This window comes from Euprymna scolopes, chromosome 28, assembly GCF_053919585.1.
Source record: "Euprymna scolopes isolate OS-2025 chromosome 28, ASM5391958v1, whole genome shotgun sequence".
In the NCBI taxonomy this organism is placed as follows: domain Eukaryota; kingdom Metazoa; phylum Mollusca; class Cephalopoda; order Sepiida; family Sepiolidae; genus Euprymna; species Euprymna scolopes.
This window is the reverse complement of record NC_136509.1, coordinates 2,407,995-2,425,232: the sequence shown is the minus strand read 5'-3', so window position 1 is coordinate 2,425,232 and position 17,238 is coordinate 2,407,995. Positions and strand designations below refer to the sequence as shown.

The window sequence follows — 17,238 nt, the reverse complement described above, 5'->3', positions numbered from 1 at the left end:
CGGAAAAGGAAGTCTCCAAGCCAACGGAGGAAGAGGTATGTTTTCTTTTGTTTTTCTTATTACTTTTATTTACTCTAAAATAAACCATATTGCCATTGAAACATAAGAGGTTGGTGAGATAACCTGAATAGGTATTTGTGCTGCAAGATATTTGTTTGCATAGTATTTATATTTGTTCTCAGTGTGTGTATATATAATATATATATATATTATATATATATGAGAATCAATGATTATCAAAACCCAAAAGCTACTCGAGGATAAGAGACAATGACTGCCATGTGGCCGTTGAGACAACTTCCTGATGGTCGGTAATAGTGGAAATTGAATGGCGCTTTATTATTTAAGAGGACGATTCAACAAGACTTTATTTACTTGAAAACGAGCATGTCACAGTCAGATGGATGGCAGTCTCGCAGTATTGTTTCACAGACGTGTAGTACTACGAAATAAACTTTGTTCATGGACTTTTCATTTAGTGTTAAGTGCAGATAGGAAATACGTTGTTCGTGGTTGTAGCTACATGAGTGCCTGTGATACGGTCAAGCAAATGGGGGGGGGGCAGGGGGGCAATTCCAAACAGAAGCAGTCAGAGTAATATTATTAATATCATTTATGAAACTTTCTATAAAGGAGAAAATAACGCTGTAAAGTGGGTACTGTCGCAAACAAACAAAAATAAATCCGACTCGTTTTTTTCTGTTTTAGCAAACATCCTTGATAGCCCTAGCGAAGCATCAAGTATTCAGCTACCGGCAAGATTTGAATTACACTACAAACTCGAGTAGTAAGTTCAATCTCGGCCGCGCTGGGCGGATGGATAAGGCATTTATTACCATTATTTTCCAAACAATGACTGCTTTTTGTTTTTTCTAACGGTTCATTTCCTCTGCCATGAGATTAATAAACTCCTGCTGTCTCGACATCAGCTTAAAAGTCTCTCGCTCTTACCACAGGCCACACGTCCATCTCAATCGGCTTTTTCCAATACATGCCAGCCATTTCTCGTCTTCGATTTTACACGTCCATCTTTTTTGACGAACACTCTGCTTCTCTCCGACAATTATTTTTTTTTTCTGGCGCAAATCGGCTAATTTGCATATTGCTTAAACTGTTGTTGCTGCTGCTGCTGCTGGTGCTGCTAATACCTTTGCTAGCCATCTATCCTGCTGATATTTTCTAACTCGCTCATACGCCCTCCGTAACGGTAAAGAGAAGAGAACATGGGAACCTCATCAGCCTGACTACAGAAGTCAGCTGACTGTAACGAAGAAAAAATCCCGCCTACATATTAAAAATAAACGAAAAGGTAAAAAATAAATTATCTAGGAAATATAATGAATGATTCTTTTAAAGAAAGGCAAATGAGTTTTGTTTTACATGGAAAAAATTTCAGAGAAAATATAGAATTAAAAAAAAATACAAATAAAACAGAATTCAACAAATGAAATCATATTTTTCAAAAAAAAAAGAAGGAAACGATGAAATCAGCGAATTTTTTGCGAGAAAAAAAATTGAAATATTTTTTTAAAGATTCACTAAAGCATTTTCATTTGAAGGGTTTGAAATTCTTCTCGCATGAACAGAACATGTGGCTTGTCATGCAATGTTTGAAACAGGATTTTCGTCGGAGACTGTTGCACTTTTGTTTGTAAGTAGGGCTTTTGTTGGTCTGTCACGATGAAATGGTAAACAGTATGCTTGTCGGTCTGTCAGTTGTTTTATTGAAATAGAAATTTCCTCAGCCTTTCAGATTGGCGAAATTGTATTTCCACCGGTTTTAGGTGGAATTACAATTTTCGACAATCAATTTCTCTAGTTTTAAATATCATTTTCAGCAGAGTAAGCGGATTATTTTGAAACAGGATTTTAATCGACATTTTTATTCTTGTTCACCCAAACAATGCGTATTGCCATTTCGAACGTTAAAAAAACTACTATTTAGTACTGTTTCTAACGGAGACTTATGGGGAGTTGAGCAGATAAATGTCTGTTTACATTAATTTTTTTACAAAAGAATCATATCTTATCGAGGCCCGGAAGCCACTCGAGGATAAGGGTTAATGAGTGTACGTTAGTCATTGGGACAATATCGCAGTAATCGTTAGTAGAAGAAATTTGGTAAATTCGATTACTTAAGCGGAAGGATAATCAAGAACTTGTTTACGTTGTACTTAAAGACAACCATATTGTAGTCAGTTGGAAAGCAGGCAAACGGAACAGACTTCTACAGGTCGTCAGTTGTAAAACACAATAGTAGGTATTTGTGCAGAATCTATAGTTGTTCTTAGTATATATATATATATATATATATATATATATGTGTGTGTGTGTATATATGTGTATATATATATATGTATATATATATAGATATATATATATATATATATGAGTTAAATCACAGATTAGATAATCAAGTGAATTGTCTCATTATTACAGTAGGATAATATTTTCAAGATGATCCTAGATAAAAATTTAAATATATAAAAATAGAACAAAATATAGGTGTAAGGATTCAAGTAAAATTCTGCAGATTAAAATATGCATAAAAACATATTCAAATAATCAAGTTAAGAATTTATTGTTTTAAACAAGGAATATATGGAAAAGAATAATATTTATTTCCTTAATCCATGGGTGTTCAATAATGGCTCATATCATCAGAGGAAATAGAATGCAATTAGTAAAATTGCCCGCTTTGAATAAACATATATTTTGCTCACCAGCACATATATTGAAAAAGCTATTTAAAAGTTATTGACAAATGACATTATAGTGTCTGGGAAATCCAACGTCTGTTCAATTATTTTTGGGATATTTCTTCCAAGTCGCACGAATAGTAATCCAAAGGGGAGATTAGAGGTAATTGAGTGAACGGTTTCATTTGAAACAGGCTCCAAATTTGAGATAACATCCAGAATGTGTAAAGATCCTATACTCTAATTTCTAGGGGTATAAGAGATGATAACCATCTTCGGCGAGGTTAAAATTGGTTAATTCTGAGGTTCAGAAAAAATCCAGAATCTTTGAGAGTTCGAAGACATTGTATCATATTTTAGGTCAATATTCAATTGCATTGTATATATCTCAACCGGTTATAACAACACGTATACGGATCCAGAAGTTTGGACGTCAAACGATATATGCAAATTGAAAATACGAAATTTCCGAACTCAGCAAGTCTCTATTTGATAAACATATTGTTAAAATTATTGATGGTGTTTTTAGACAGACGAGTGTTTTTTATGAAAGTTTGGCAAGGGAGGCGATAGATTGGAGCAGACAAGCAATTGCCATGAAAATAGCGATAGAGCAGAGACAGGCTCACAACTTCTCTTCCGTGAGAAAGAGGTTGCAAGGAAAAGAAAATGACAGCTCTGCTAGCCTACGAAGTCTATTTTGAACTCTGTCAAGGCAGTATAGGTGTTTCGAACAGCTCCTACTCAGGTGTAGCGACAGTACTGCATCCTAGGACGTACTTGGCTATTATACAGATAGAGAATTGCATCGACAATGAGATATCTTCTAAAGCGTTATAATGATCCCACGTTTTTTCCAGCGATCAGTGTTTACATTTATACTTCCATGTGTTACTACAGTCAAGAAATCATGAATTAGGGGGGTAACTCAAAGTCTTGAAATCGGAAGGAAGAACAATTACAGTAGAAGTTTTTCCGACATTTATGGACCTCAACAGTGAAGGGGTGTGATTTTGCTGTTAATCGGGTAAGTTGGGCCTCAAGGATACACAGGTGCTTGGTGTAAAATAGCATTTATATCTGTTTGAACAATTTAGTTTGGGATTGGATTTTTTGCAGTCTGTTACTCTTAAGTTTAAAATATCATTTCACCTGTTTATTACGCGTCAGTTTTGAAATAAGATTCAATAATTCTTATATAATTATGTTTAAAATAACAATCGTTTTGTAACACTTTAGATTTTACATTATTTTCGCCTGTCTGTTGCACTTTAGTCTGAAATAGATTTTTCCGCCTACCACGCAAATTGCATGGACATATATTAACAACAAACGTTTTCGCTTTCCTCGCTAACATGTATTGCCCAAGGTTGCAATCGATGCCAGAGAATACGGAGGGATTCTTTTAATGGATTCGTTTTCTCTGAGTTTGCTGTGTTTCTCAGGCGTTGACACATGGACAGTTCACATGACAGTAATATCCTTCAGCTTCAACAGTTCCATCCACGAAAACTGTGAAGTGCCTGCAGTAGTTATATGCTTTGTTTGCGCAACAGTAGGCATTCTACACAGCGTTGGTCGACATTTTACAGATTTAACTATGATTCCGAAAAGGGATCACGAATTTTATTATTTAAATATTTGTAAAACTGTATCAAAGATTTTTGTTTCATTGACATTATTGTTTTAGAATCATAATAAAAAAAAACAGATAATTATTTTTCGAGCTACAAAAATAACAGATCAAAATGTGTCACTTATCAAACATGGCTATCTTTACTCATTTTTTTTATTACAGAATTTAAAAAAAAAACAAAAGTGATATAACAGATTTTTATTCATTTAAATATCTTACATTATTATGGAATGTGAGAATAACCACAAACATATAAACAAATAATTAAAAGAAATACAAATCCGGGTCAGAACTTTTTTTTTATAACACAAGTTTTTATTAACTGTTTTTCGGCATGACTAAAAAAAAGTCTATTGCAGTCACATGTTTATTTTACATGATGCGGTTCTCCTTCTTCCGACCGCACGCCGGCCGCAGACAGCCATTTTTCATCTGTGACTAAACACGCCCATTTTATCTGACACACACTTCGTATTTTTTGTTTGTTTTTTGTTTGTTTGTTTCTGTTTTTCTTTGCCAGCACTTGCTGCATTTTCCTCCTTTTTTCGCGTACACTTCCTTATTTACATATTCAGTTTATCGACTTTACTGCTGCTGTTGCTAATCTCTTCGCCTGCTGGTCATTCTTCTCTGCTGATGATGATTTCTAACGCGCTCACTTGCGTTCTCTTGTATCTTCAGAAGATAACAGATATAAGTGGGATTTGACTCTTTAATATTTTTATAAGTATAAACGTTTAAGAATTTTAGAGCTGGTGTATACGAAGTCTTATTAGAATATTTTTAACAAGATATTAAATAATAATTTATTTGACAAAACATGAGCTTAAAGAAATCTAATGATAATTTTGGGTGGAGACAGATGAGATATACACGTTATGTTTTGCAAGATGGAGAAATATATTTCCATATGGAATGATGCCAGGAAGAAGATAAAGAAAAATGAGTCAAACGTAAGTGCAGTGATGATTTCAAATACTCATCTCCAGGATACGGCAACCTTAATCCAATGTTACCTAGTTTAGTTAAAGAATCATAGTTATTACTTTCGCTCAACATCATAGTTACTTACTTTGGCTCAACATCATAGTTACATACTTTGGTTCAACATCATAGTTACTTACTTTGGCTCAACATCATAGTTACTTACTTTGGTTCAACATCATAGTTACTTACTTTGGTTCATCATCATTGTTACTTACTTTCGCTCAACATCATAGTTACTTACTTTGGCTCAACATCATTGTTACTTGCTTTGGTTCAACATCATAGTTACATACTTTGGTTCAACATCATAGTTACTTACTTTGGTTCAACATCATAGTTACTTATTTTGGTTCAACATCATAGTTACTTACTTTGGTTCAACATCATAGTTACTTACTTTGGTTCAACATCATAGTTACTTACTTTGGTTCAACATCATAGTTACATACTTTGGCTCAACATCATAGTTACATACTTTGGTTCAACATCATAGTTACTTACTTTGGCTCAACATCATAGTTACATACTTTGGCTCAACATCATAGTTACTTACTTTGGCTCAACATCATAGTTACTTACTTTGGTTCAACATCATAGTTACTTACTTTGGTTCAACATCATAGTAACTTACTTTGGCTCAACATCATAGTTACTTACTTTGGTTCAACATCATAGTTACTTACTTTAGTTCAACATCATTCTTACTTACTTTGGCTCAACATCATAGTTATTTACTTTGGCTCAAGAACAAAATTACCTACTAAGGCTCAACACTATAGTTACGTACTTTGGCTCAACACTATAGTTGCGTACTTTGGCTCAACATCATAGTAACTTACTTTGGCTAAACATCATAGTTACTTACTGTGGTTCAATATCATTGTTACTTACTTTGGTTCAACATCATAGTCACTTACTTTGGTTCAACATCATAGTAACTTACTTTGGCTAAACATCATAGTTACTTACTGTGGTTCAATATCATTGTTAGTTACTTTGGCTCAACATCATAGTTACTTTGGCTCAACATCATAGTTACTTACTTTGGTTCAACATCATAGTTACTTACTTCGGTTTAACATCATAGTTACTTACTTTGGCTCAACAGCATAGTTACTTACTTTGGTTCAACATCATAGTTACTTACTTTGGTTCAACATCATAGTTACTTACTTCGGTTTAACATCATAGTTACTTACTTTGGCTCAACATCATAGTTACTTACTTTGGTTCAACATCATAGTTACTTACTTTGGTTCAACATCATAGTTACTTACTTTGGATCAACAGCATAGTTACTTACTTTGGCTCAGGCATCATAGTTACTTACTTTGGCTCAACATCATAGTTACTTACTTTGGTTCAACATCATAGTTACTTACTTTTGTTCAACATCATAGTTACTTACTTTGGTTCAACATCATAGTTACTTACTTCGGTTTAACATCATAGTTACTTACTTTGGTTCAACATCATAGTTACTTACTTTGGTTCAACATCATAGTTACTTACTTTGGCTCAACATCATAGTTACTTACTTTGGCTCAGCATCATAGTTACTTACTTTGGCTCAGGCATCATATATACTGATAATAAAATTGGTTTTCATGGATACTTGCACACTTTAATCCGAAACTGGAATTAACACCAAAAAACTAATTAACAAAACTCAAATATCTGTTGCGTTATGAATTTTGTGTATTAAAAAAATTACTTACAATAAAGACCGAGTTTACATATTTACAACCGGCAGAATTTATTTAACTGAGAAGAAAATAATTTGCACATTTGTACAATAAACTTATTTTTGTGTTAGTCCATGTAGGTCATTGTTGAAAGTGTGGACATGCCGTGAGTTTGGACAGCGAAATTGTGTTCGCCTTACTTAGCAGTGTTAGTTAAAACATGCATTCCTACACATCTACGTCATATATTCAGTTTTGAGTACTGGATTTTGTTATTAATTTGAATGCCGTATCCCGGGGTTCCACTGTATACGATTCCTAGCACATACGAGTTTTTAACTACAGGCTTCAAATTTGGCATATAGGATATTAAGACATATGAAAAACTTTTTTATTCAATTTTATCTGGAAACACGGGTTGCTAAAGGTCAAAATAGAAATATTGGTACGTGAAGCTCGTTGGATTTTTACTGTTTCCTAACTGTTCCGTGAATTCGCGTGCGTGAATGATTCGCATGACAGATTCATCATGTTAAAAAATAAGTAGATTTGAAGACACTTTTTAAAACGTGTCAAGCCGACCTAACGGTTATCGTGCTTGACTTACTGTGTTTAGGTTTTGGTTCTGATCTAAGCCCGACTATTTTTTCTGTTACTTTCAAGAAATGAACTGTTTGGAAAAAAACATAATACTCGCGTGCACATGCCTCAGTTTCTGTGTGAATTGAAATATAATATTTATGCATATTTTAGGACCGGCCAACGCTGGGCGGCCTGCTAGTATATAAAAACTGGTCCAATGATCATTTTAGATTCCTTATTTTTCCTGTTTTTTGGTTTTGTTTTTAGCGTATCAAGACAGATGTATTGTGTCAGTGTTTACACGAAACCTCGTCAATTTTTAATGGATAGAAGCCCTGATAATGTGTTTCTTTACCAAAGGTTCGAATAGAGTTCACCATTGATGATGTATGCCACGTGACAGTCCCAGCATCTTCGTAGTTTTAAGTTCCATCTAAAACGCAACGCATTGAACGATACAATTAGTATTGTTCGTTTCTTCTTCGCTGTTTTTACTTTCAACCTTTCTTTGGTTTCTTTTCTTCCATCCGTGTAGTTCTAATGAAATAAATATCTAAAGGCACTCTGCTGACGTCACTTTAGTATTGCGTGCCTATCTAATGTGGCAGCAAATTGCGTTGAGTGAAAAAGCGGTACTCAAATTTTCCTTCACAAAAAACCGAAGGAGGTTTCTTGGAAAATGGTAATTCTTTTCTTTTATTTTTTCGCGCAAGAAATAATAGTGTATTCTTCAAAGACGTAGAAATGAAGATCTTAATATATTGTTTCTCTTAAATGATAATTGAAGATTAATTTTGTTCATTTTTTTTTTTTTTTTTTACTTTTAGCTGACTTTATGAAACATCAAATTTTGTATTATTTGGATCCATCAGAGTATTGTTCTAATCTTGTGTTTCATTTACACAACGTTTTGGTCGATGTAACCTCCGGACTTTTTTTAGGTCTATCTTGTCGAACTCGGCAATATTTCTGTCAAACTGAAGAATTTTGACCGAATCTCGAATGGAATCTTTTATTTATTTCACGTGGATATAAATCGACGGAAACGTTATAAAAATCACACTCAAGATGAGAACAGTAGTCCGATGAATCTAAATTATACGAATAAACGATCGTCATCTTAAAAATTCAGAAACGTGAAGTTTAATTTCGTTTAATATTATTATTTAAGATCCTATTATTAAATGATTTTCATTCTCATTTTCAAATGTGCATGTTAGCGATTAAATCCATGCAGACAATACAAGAAATACTGCAACAATATTAGTAATTGGATTCTCAAATTCTATCTCAGATTTATGTCAATTGCATTTTCTGTTTCAAATTGTCAAACACCATAACAGGACAGCATGAAAACACACACACACACATATATATATATATATATACATTAACACTGGCTCTAATTTGGGACCAGAGAAAATCTCTCTTATATCCGTTTTTCTTAGAATCGGGTATTTTATATCCGGGTTACACTGTACAATTTTTAAATGCCAAACTGCTTCAAAATACAGTAGAACCTCGGGATGCGGTGGCACTAGGATATGTTTTTTATGGTTACCATGTGGAATACAATGTTTTCCGGTCCCTGGTTACGGTAATGAGGAAAAAGTTACAATTTATGAATTTTCAAAATGAAAGTAGACTAATATTGTTCTTATCTTGTGTTTCATTTTCACAACGTTTCGGTCGATGTAACCTCTGACCTGCTTCAGGTGTAACTTGTCGAGCGAAGGAATGTTTCTATCGAATTTTGAATGGAACTCTTTTTTTTGTACTTCACGGGGGTAGCATGTTCTCGTTCCGTCAGCCATGGCTGGATAGGTATCTTAGTAATTTGCAATTGTATTTTTGGCCACCCACATTGAGAAACGTACTATTGCGAATTAATTAGGACCTCTATCCAGTCACGGCTCGCAGAACGAATTCATGCTACACCTAGTGAAGTAAATAAGGGTTCCGTTCGAAATGCCATCCAAATTCCAAAGTTCGAAGGAAACATTTCCAAGTTCAACAAGATGCACGTCGGAGGGTACATCGACCGAAACGTTATGAAAATGACACTCAGAATGAGAAAAGTAGTCAGAAGAAGCTAAATAATACGAATAACCAATTCTCATCTCTAAAATTCATAAAAGTATAAGTTATAGTGATAGTGTTAATGTGGTTACCTCCACCTAATTGAAATTTTCTAGTTTTAGGCTACTGTGCTGGAAATGTTAGTCATTAACCGATTTTTTTCATTCTTTTGCTAGATTTTAGACTATGAAGCAGACGTTTATTTTGCTTTCATTTATATTAACTGGTTTTTAGATATTTTATTTCTTTTAATATTCATTCCTAACAATTGAAACACTCATATTGCTTATGTGACAGTGGTTTGTTCTGGCGTACGTTTTGGTGTGTTTTCTGTTTGAAAAATACGTTTCTAAGCCAAATTACAACGCAATATTATGAAAATAAACAAATTTTTATTAGTTTAATGTTCATATTCAAAAATTAAACTCCATTCCCAAAGTTTTACACATTCTGTCTTTTCTGTCTCTCGCCGTGGTGAAGAAAAAAACAGTTAGTAAAGAAACCGGTGCACCGCGATGGGTCCCCAAATAAAGCAGGCAATCAATGGATTTGATTGAAAAATGGGCGATGTATCGGATTTCGATGACAATAAAAACATGAGAGTGTGAAACATCTGTTCATCATCATTCAATCTTGGGCAACGTCGGGTCTTCCGACTAGTATATATATATATATATATATATATATATATATATATATATATATATAACTACTTCATTTACTCACATAAACCTAATATACGAAAGTATAGATTTATGCGTAAACTTTAAGTATTTACTTCAAAAGTGCTCAATACGTAAGTAGAGCTAGTTAGTAATTTATAAAATATATATGGCGATTAAGCTACACTGAATATTCTGCGTTTCATCCACTAGAGGATTCGTCAGGCTTATGCGCGAATTCTGTGGTTGCTTCTTGTTTTTATATATGTTGAGGATTTCTAGTTAGCCAATCAGCTTTCTAGTATCCACCGCGCCCCTTCCTATCAACCAATGGGCATGCATTTTATCGAACAAAGGATCTGTTTTAGAACTAGGTTAGTGATTTAAGGTAGACGTTTTCCTTCCTTTTATATATATATATATATATAAATATACCTACGTTTACACACACACATGCACATATATATATATATACATATATGTGTGATCGTTTATGTATATTCATGTTTATTTAATTTATTTATTTGTTTGTTTTCTATTGTTATTGTTAGTTTTAAAGCTATTTTGTATCGCTATCCTAGAGTAAGTTTTATTTTGTGAACACAGTTGTTTGCTATTTCTCGTCTACAGTTTAATAGATTTTGAGGCTCTTTAAAGTACAGGATAGCAAATTTTTCATGGAGGCATAATTTACATGGGTCGTCTAAATGTCTGCACGTGGTAGCTTGTCTCATTATTTTCCATTCGACTACCGGCGAATGTCCGCTTTCTTTGAGTTCCCAGTATTTATTCGCTAGTGTTGTTTTTATACGGTATTTTTTTTGTTTCTTTAAACTTTATAAATTACTATATATATATATATATATATATATATATATATATATATATATATATATATATGGTAATTGTCACTTCTTTACAGAAGAAGACCATCTTTCCATTGTTTTATTGTTGATTATTCATCCATTTCCAGGTACTTTAAAAAAATTATTTTTTAATTATTTTTTTGTTGTTGTTGGTTCATTTAATACGTTTTATACTTTTATTATTATTATTTTTATTTATCTATTTCATTTTAATTCTTTTATTTAATCTTTTTATTTGATTTTATTATATATATACATTTATACACACATACATATATGCAAGTGGAGATGTGATCAAGATGCATTAATTTCTATCTTCTGTGGGAACGAAGGTGGCTCCTCAGACCAGCCCTGCTTCCTAGGTTTATGTTGTGGACGCTTTCCTTGTGTAATTTCACCATAGAACAGGGGCTCCAGCAATCTCTCGTTGTCCAGCCCACCTCATCTGGTTGTGTATAATCAACTTCTCGATACATGGTACGTCAGCTCGCATAGGGACATCCAAAATGTGTCTCAGAAATTTCTGGTGCACTCTCTCCATGACTTCTACCATAAGTTGTCCAGGCCACAGAAGTGTAAAGATTTATAGATCTTTGTATGAAGAGTTATACCCCTGTCAGACCACATTCGTTTCTCTAAGCCACCAAAGGCCTTAGTGGCACGCTATATATATATCTCTCTTACTATGGGCTACGAGATCGGCGTCATCTGCATGAAGCAATTCACGAACTAGGTGCTGAAAGATCCTCGTAGAAGCATGAAAACGACGAAGATCAGACCTTACCTGTGGTTCTGAAGCGCAAATAAACACCCAGAAAATAGTCCTTAAAAGCATAGGAAAACATAGTTGCGAAATAAATAGAAAAAGTGTAGGTGCTGGGATATCACTCTGCTTCACACCATTCTCAACCGAGATGGGTCCTGATAGGCATCCATTAAAGTTCAGGCGAGCCTTCATATTCATGTGGAGCTCCCTGAGTAATCGTAGAAATTGGAGTGGGCATCCAAACTTCCCCAGCGCATTTCTGTTCACCGTGTTAAATGCCTTGGTCAAATCAACAAAAACCTGATAAATCGGAACACGGTGTTCAGTACATTTCTCTTGCAACCGAGCAGAGAAGATCATATCCGTGGTTCCTCTGCCCGGACGAAAGACACTTTGGCTTTCTGGAATGACTGATGGACAAATATACTTTAACAATCTATTGAGTAGAACTCTGGAAAATATTTTGCCAACAAACTTCAATATATTTTGCTTCAGCAAACTTATCCCACGATAAATCCCACAGTCGGTCCTGGGCATCTTTCCCTTGTACAGTGATATAAGAATTGCATCAACCCAATCCTGATAGACGGGAACACCCTTCCAGACATCAGTGATAAGATGAAGAATTTCATGAACAAACTTATCACTCCCATATAAGCCGACTTCCACAGGAATACCATAGAGACCTGGAGCCCTCCCAACGTTCACTTCCTTGGTTGCATCTTTAATTTCGTTCTCAGATGGGAACTCAGACATTTTATGGATAAGCTTCTGTTGGGATAAAAATCCATTGATGTCGTCCACATCGGCATTAGAGGGATTGTCAAAGAGATCAGGATAATGCTCGGTCCAACGAAGGAGAATCTTGTTAGGATCCTTTATAAGGGCAATTCCATCACTTGAGAGTAGGGGAGATGTAGATAGTGTTTGAGGACCAAAAGCTTTTTCTAAGCAAATGGTACATGCGTTTGACGTCTTTACTATCAAAAGCCATCTGGATTTGGTTGGCAAGTTTAGCCCAACTCTTATTCTTCATTTGGTGGAGTCGCTTTTGGAGAAGGCCTTTGTTTGCGTTAAGTGACTGTTAGAAGGGTTCTCGGCCTCCATGAGAGGCAGACAACATTTTATGATGCAACTCATTTTTAACACTTAAGAGTTGAGTAATTTCAGAATCATTATCATCAAACCAATCCTGATGTTTAGATTTGCGGAAGCCAAGAACATCTACACTTAGTTCATAGAGTGTATTTTAAAATGCGCCCATGACTCATCAAAATCAGTAGAATTAACTACGGATCGAAGTTTTTCACGTACACTTGGATCATCCAGCCTGGACACATCAACCCGCCTCGGAATCTTAATACCACCCGACTTACACTTCCTCCTTAAACAGATTTTCAACTTCCCGCATACCAAAAAGTGATCCGTGTCGCATTCAACTCCACGCATAACGCGCACACTAAAGACGTCCTGAAAATCTGCCTTTCTGGAAATAATTTAGTAAATCAAGTGACCTTATTTTGAACGAGAATGGGTCCAGGTAAACCTATGGACTTTTTTGTGGCTGAAGAAAGTATTACAGATAGCAAGGTCAAACTGAGTGCATAGGTGAAGAAGATGCAGACCATTACTGTTGACCTTACCTACACCAAACCGGCCGAGTGAGTCCCAGGTGTGATGATCCTTACCAATCCTCGCATTTAGATCACCCATGAGTAAGATGTTTTCAGATAAAGGAATAGAGGAAATGTTACAACTGAGCTCTTGGTAAAACGCTGTGATGGTGTCTTCATCATGACCCATGGTAGGGGCATACACAGATGAAATCGTCATATACCTACTGTGTGCAATCGGGAAGCGAATCATCATAATTCTGTCACTTACACAGGTTGCTCGTTCAATCCAAATCAGAACGAACTGCAAAGCCAATCTCGCCCTTTCGTCTTAGCCCCGATGGTTTTCCTTTCCAAAACAAGGTGTATCCCGAGCCCACTTCTACCAATTGATCCTCACCACTCAATCGTGTTTCAGACAATGTCGCAATATCTATGCTGTACCTAGAGAGCACTCCCGCAACAATAGCTGTCCTACGCTCAGGTCATTCATTATCCAGGAGATCTAGCAAAGTTCTCACATTCCACGTAGCAACAATTAGGTTATTCCTCTCCTGATGAAATTTTGATTTTCCTTGTTTATTATTTTTCTTCCACTTTATCTTGTTTCTCCTGCAAATATAGAGCAGATGCTGACCGCAGGAAGCCGACCAGCTAATAAAAGGGTAGACAATTTATAGGTCACCATTTCCAGACCCTTCCCAAATTCATGGGTGAGCAGTGTATCCCTAGAAAAGGCTGCTCAGCGCCAGATCATCGACCAAGTTGCTTCCACCATGTAAGCGACTTAGTCGACGACGTTAGATAAATCACTGACCGCCTATGTGCAGATTTGCGGCTATGCACTTCCAGCCTGCTAACCCTGTGCACGTCGTCACTCACCTATCGCCATAGGACTTTTTATTTGTTCGTATTTTTAGAAAGATATCTGCACATAACTATAGCGACACAACATGCTTGTGCTACGCATATTGTACCCTTCGCACCCTACCACTGGTTGCACAGTAACAAACTGAAATAGTGAGATGACTGAGCAGTGGCAGAGTGTGCATGTTTTAACCTCTCGGCAGCTGGACATATACAAACACATACACATAAGCAAGCAAACATGCATATATATATATATATATATATATATATATATATATATATCCCTAGTCCTCACAATATAGTAACCCTCCAGAACTTGAGAGGGAGGCTAACAGATATTACACTTTGCCCAAGGATGACCTGGAACCATGCAAGGCAGAGGCGTTCATCTTCCTGAAGTAGTAGGTATACCCGCATATCCAATATATATATAGGTAGATAGATAGATAGATAGATAGATATATATATATACATATATATATATATATATATATATATATATATATTGCAGTCAATTAGGCGTTCCTTATTAAAAATATAAATTACTGTAATATTTCGCACGACAACGTTCCCACATGGGAACATGCCTTTCTCTCAAGAACGAAATATGGCATAAGGTGACCGTGAGTTTAGTTCTGGCAGCTTCATGACTTTTGGTTTTCTTATTTCATCCTTAATCCCCATATTCACATGTTTCTTGCAAAGGAGGAGAATTGCTATTTTCTAGATCGGATATATGATATACATCATTGGTTATATTTTTACCTTGAAGTAGTATTTTTTATTCCTTGTATCAATGAGCTTCCTTCTTGTCATGAGCAATTGTAAATAAACAGACACACATTTTGGGGGAGCATTGTTCTCGCACGCAAATGTTAGCAATTATTAAGAATAGGACTTTAAATCCAAATCGAACGTAATGTTGATTGTCAACACATTAAACATCTTTCACGTTCAATTAAAACGTTGGAACATTACTGGGAACGAATGTAGGTAATCTAATGATCTGAAATACAGCAATTCTCATCTGTGCTGTGGTGATAACACATTCTAAATTGATGTTTTTTTGCTTCTCGCATGGCCTTAATCTTTATGGAAACCGCGGTCGCTCCTCGTATACATATAAAGGAAACTTTTAAAATAAAGATATGATGCGAAAGAAATTGCTTCCAATTTACTGATAGTTTAAATGAAAATATCTATACAGCTCGAAGATATTCATAATTATCTTTTAATATATATATATATATGATTGCAACGTCTTGTCAGACGAGTGCCACTCCCTCAGACACCATGAGCACAAAAATGACTTTTTTAAGTCCTACTGGTGAATGCACACGCTCAAGCAGGCATGATACTGAAGACGGTCATTAAGATCAATTATTACATGCTTCCAGCATTTCAAGCCTCCACGCATCACATTTTTTCCATCGCCACAGGACCACTTTTATAGACAAATGCCTGACGGAGTATCTATACACAGATGATGTTACAGAGTCTTAGCTTTGTACGACAGCTAAGTCTCTCTTTCGGTTCAAAATTTTGAGATCCGGCAACAAGCAAGAGCAAGATATCCAGCAACAAGTTAAACTGCAGACCAGCTTAATACGGGTACTGGTCTCCCGCTTTATGGTTTTTTAAATCAAAGATTTGCTTCTCCTAGAAATTTTTCCTTCACCACGGCTTACGGAAGCCCTCTCCATCCCAACACATACAAACACACACGGTGCTAGTTGGCCGTTGACCCTGAAAATATATATATATATATATATATATATATATATATATATATATATATACACTCATGAGCAAAAAAAATGGGCCAAGCGGCAAAGAAGGAAGAAATCGATTTTTCAATATTTTTCTGTGAATTTTTGTTAATTTTAACTGAAAATTTCTATTTTGCAGATCATTATTATTATAGCATATATAGGTGGAAAAATTAATCCTAAATATGGTAGGACCGCATCTTGGCGAGGATATAAAAAAACCGAATTGCAGGATTAAGGCAGTTAAAAATGACTTACAAGCAGATTTTTGATATTTTAAGAAGAGAAAATGTGAAAACATCTCATTTTGTAGTGAAGCGAATTGGTCCAAGGTTCAAAGTCGACCGCTTGTTAAAAGGGAAATCTCGATCTGGTCGCCCTAAAGCACTCACTTTGAGGGACGACCACAGGCTTAAATTAACTGTTTTGAAGGATTGAAAGAAAACTTATGTTAACCATAGCAAAGAATTCCAAACAGGGCCTGGAAATTATCTTTCTAGATATACAATATCTAGACGAATGAAAGAAATGGGATTTTCTTCTAAAAGGTGTGCAAAGAAGCCATTTTTATCTAAAAAGAACATCAAGATAGAAAGAGATTTTTCTCATGTTATGGCAAGTAAGATACAGACTGGTTCAGGAATGTTTTCTGGTCAGATGAATCAAGATTTGTCTTGTTAGTGATGCTCCCGATGCTCCCGAACGGTGTAATCGAAGAACTGGAGAATGATTTTCGCCAAGTTGCAAAAAATCCACAGTTAAATACGGGAATGGAGAGATAATGGTATGGGAAACTTTTACTGCAGCAGGAGTTGGGGAACATATTAGATGTAAGGAGTCACTCAATGCAAAGGAATACATTCGAATATTAAAAACAGGACTGTTACCAAGTATCCAGAAGCGTGGAATACCCCCAGCACATTATTTTTCAAGAAGATAATACCCCTGCACACACTGCTTAAGTCACAAAAAGTGGTTTTTACTGATAATTCAATTAATGTGATATTTTGGCCAGATCAAAGCT

General features: G+C 35.3%; 1 protein-coding gene across 1 annotated transcript in view; it reads left to right on the top strand.

Moving 5' to 3' along the window:
• LOC145249431 (uncharacterized) overlaps positions 1 to 17,238 on the top strand; it is a 911,941-nt gene that overhangs the window by 534,610 nt on the left and 360,093 nt on the right. The window contains exon 70 of the mRNA XM_080110989.1: positions 1 to 35. This exon is cut by the window's left edge and continues 88 nt beyond it. Within this exon, the coding sequence (XP_079967115.1) occupies positions 1 to 35 (35 nt within the window). The remainder of the gene's footprint in view (positions 36 to 17,238) is intronic.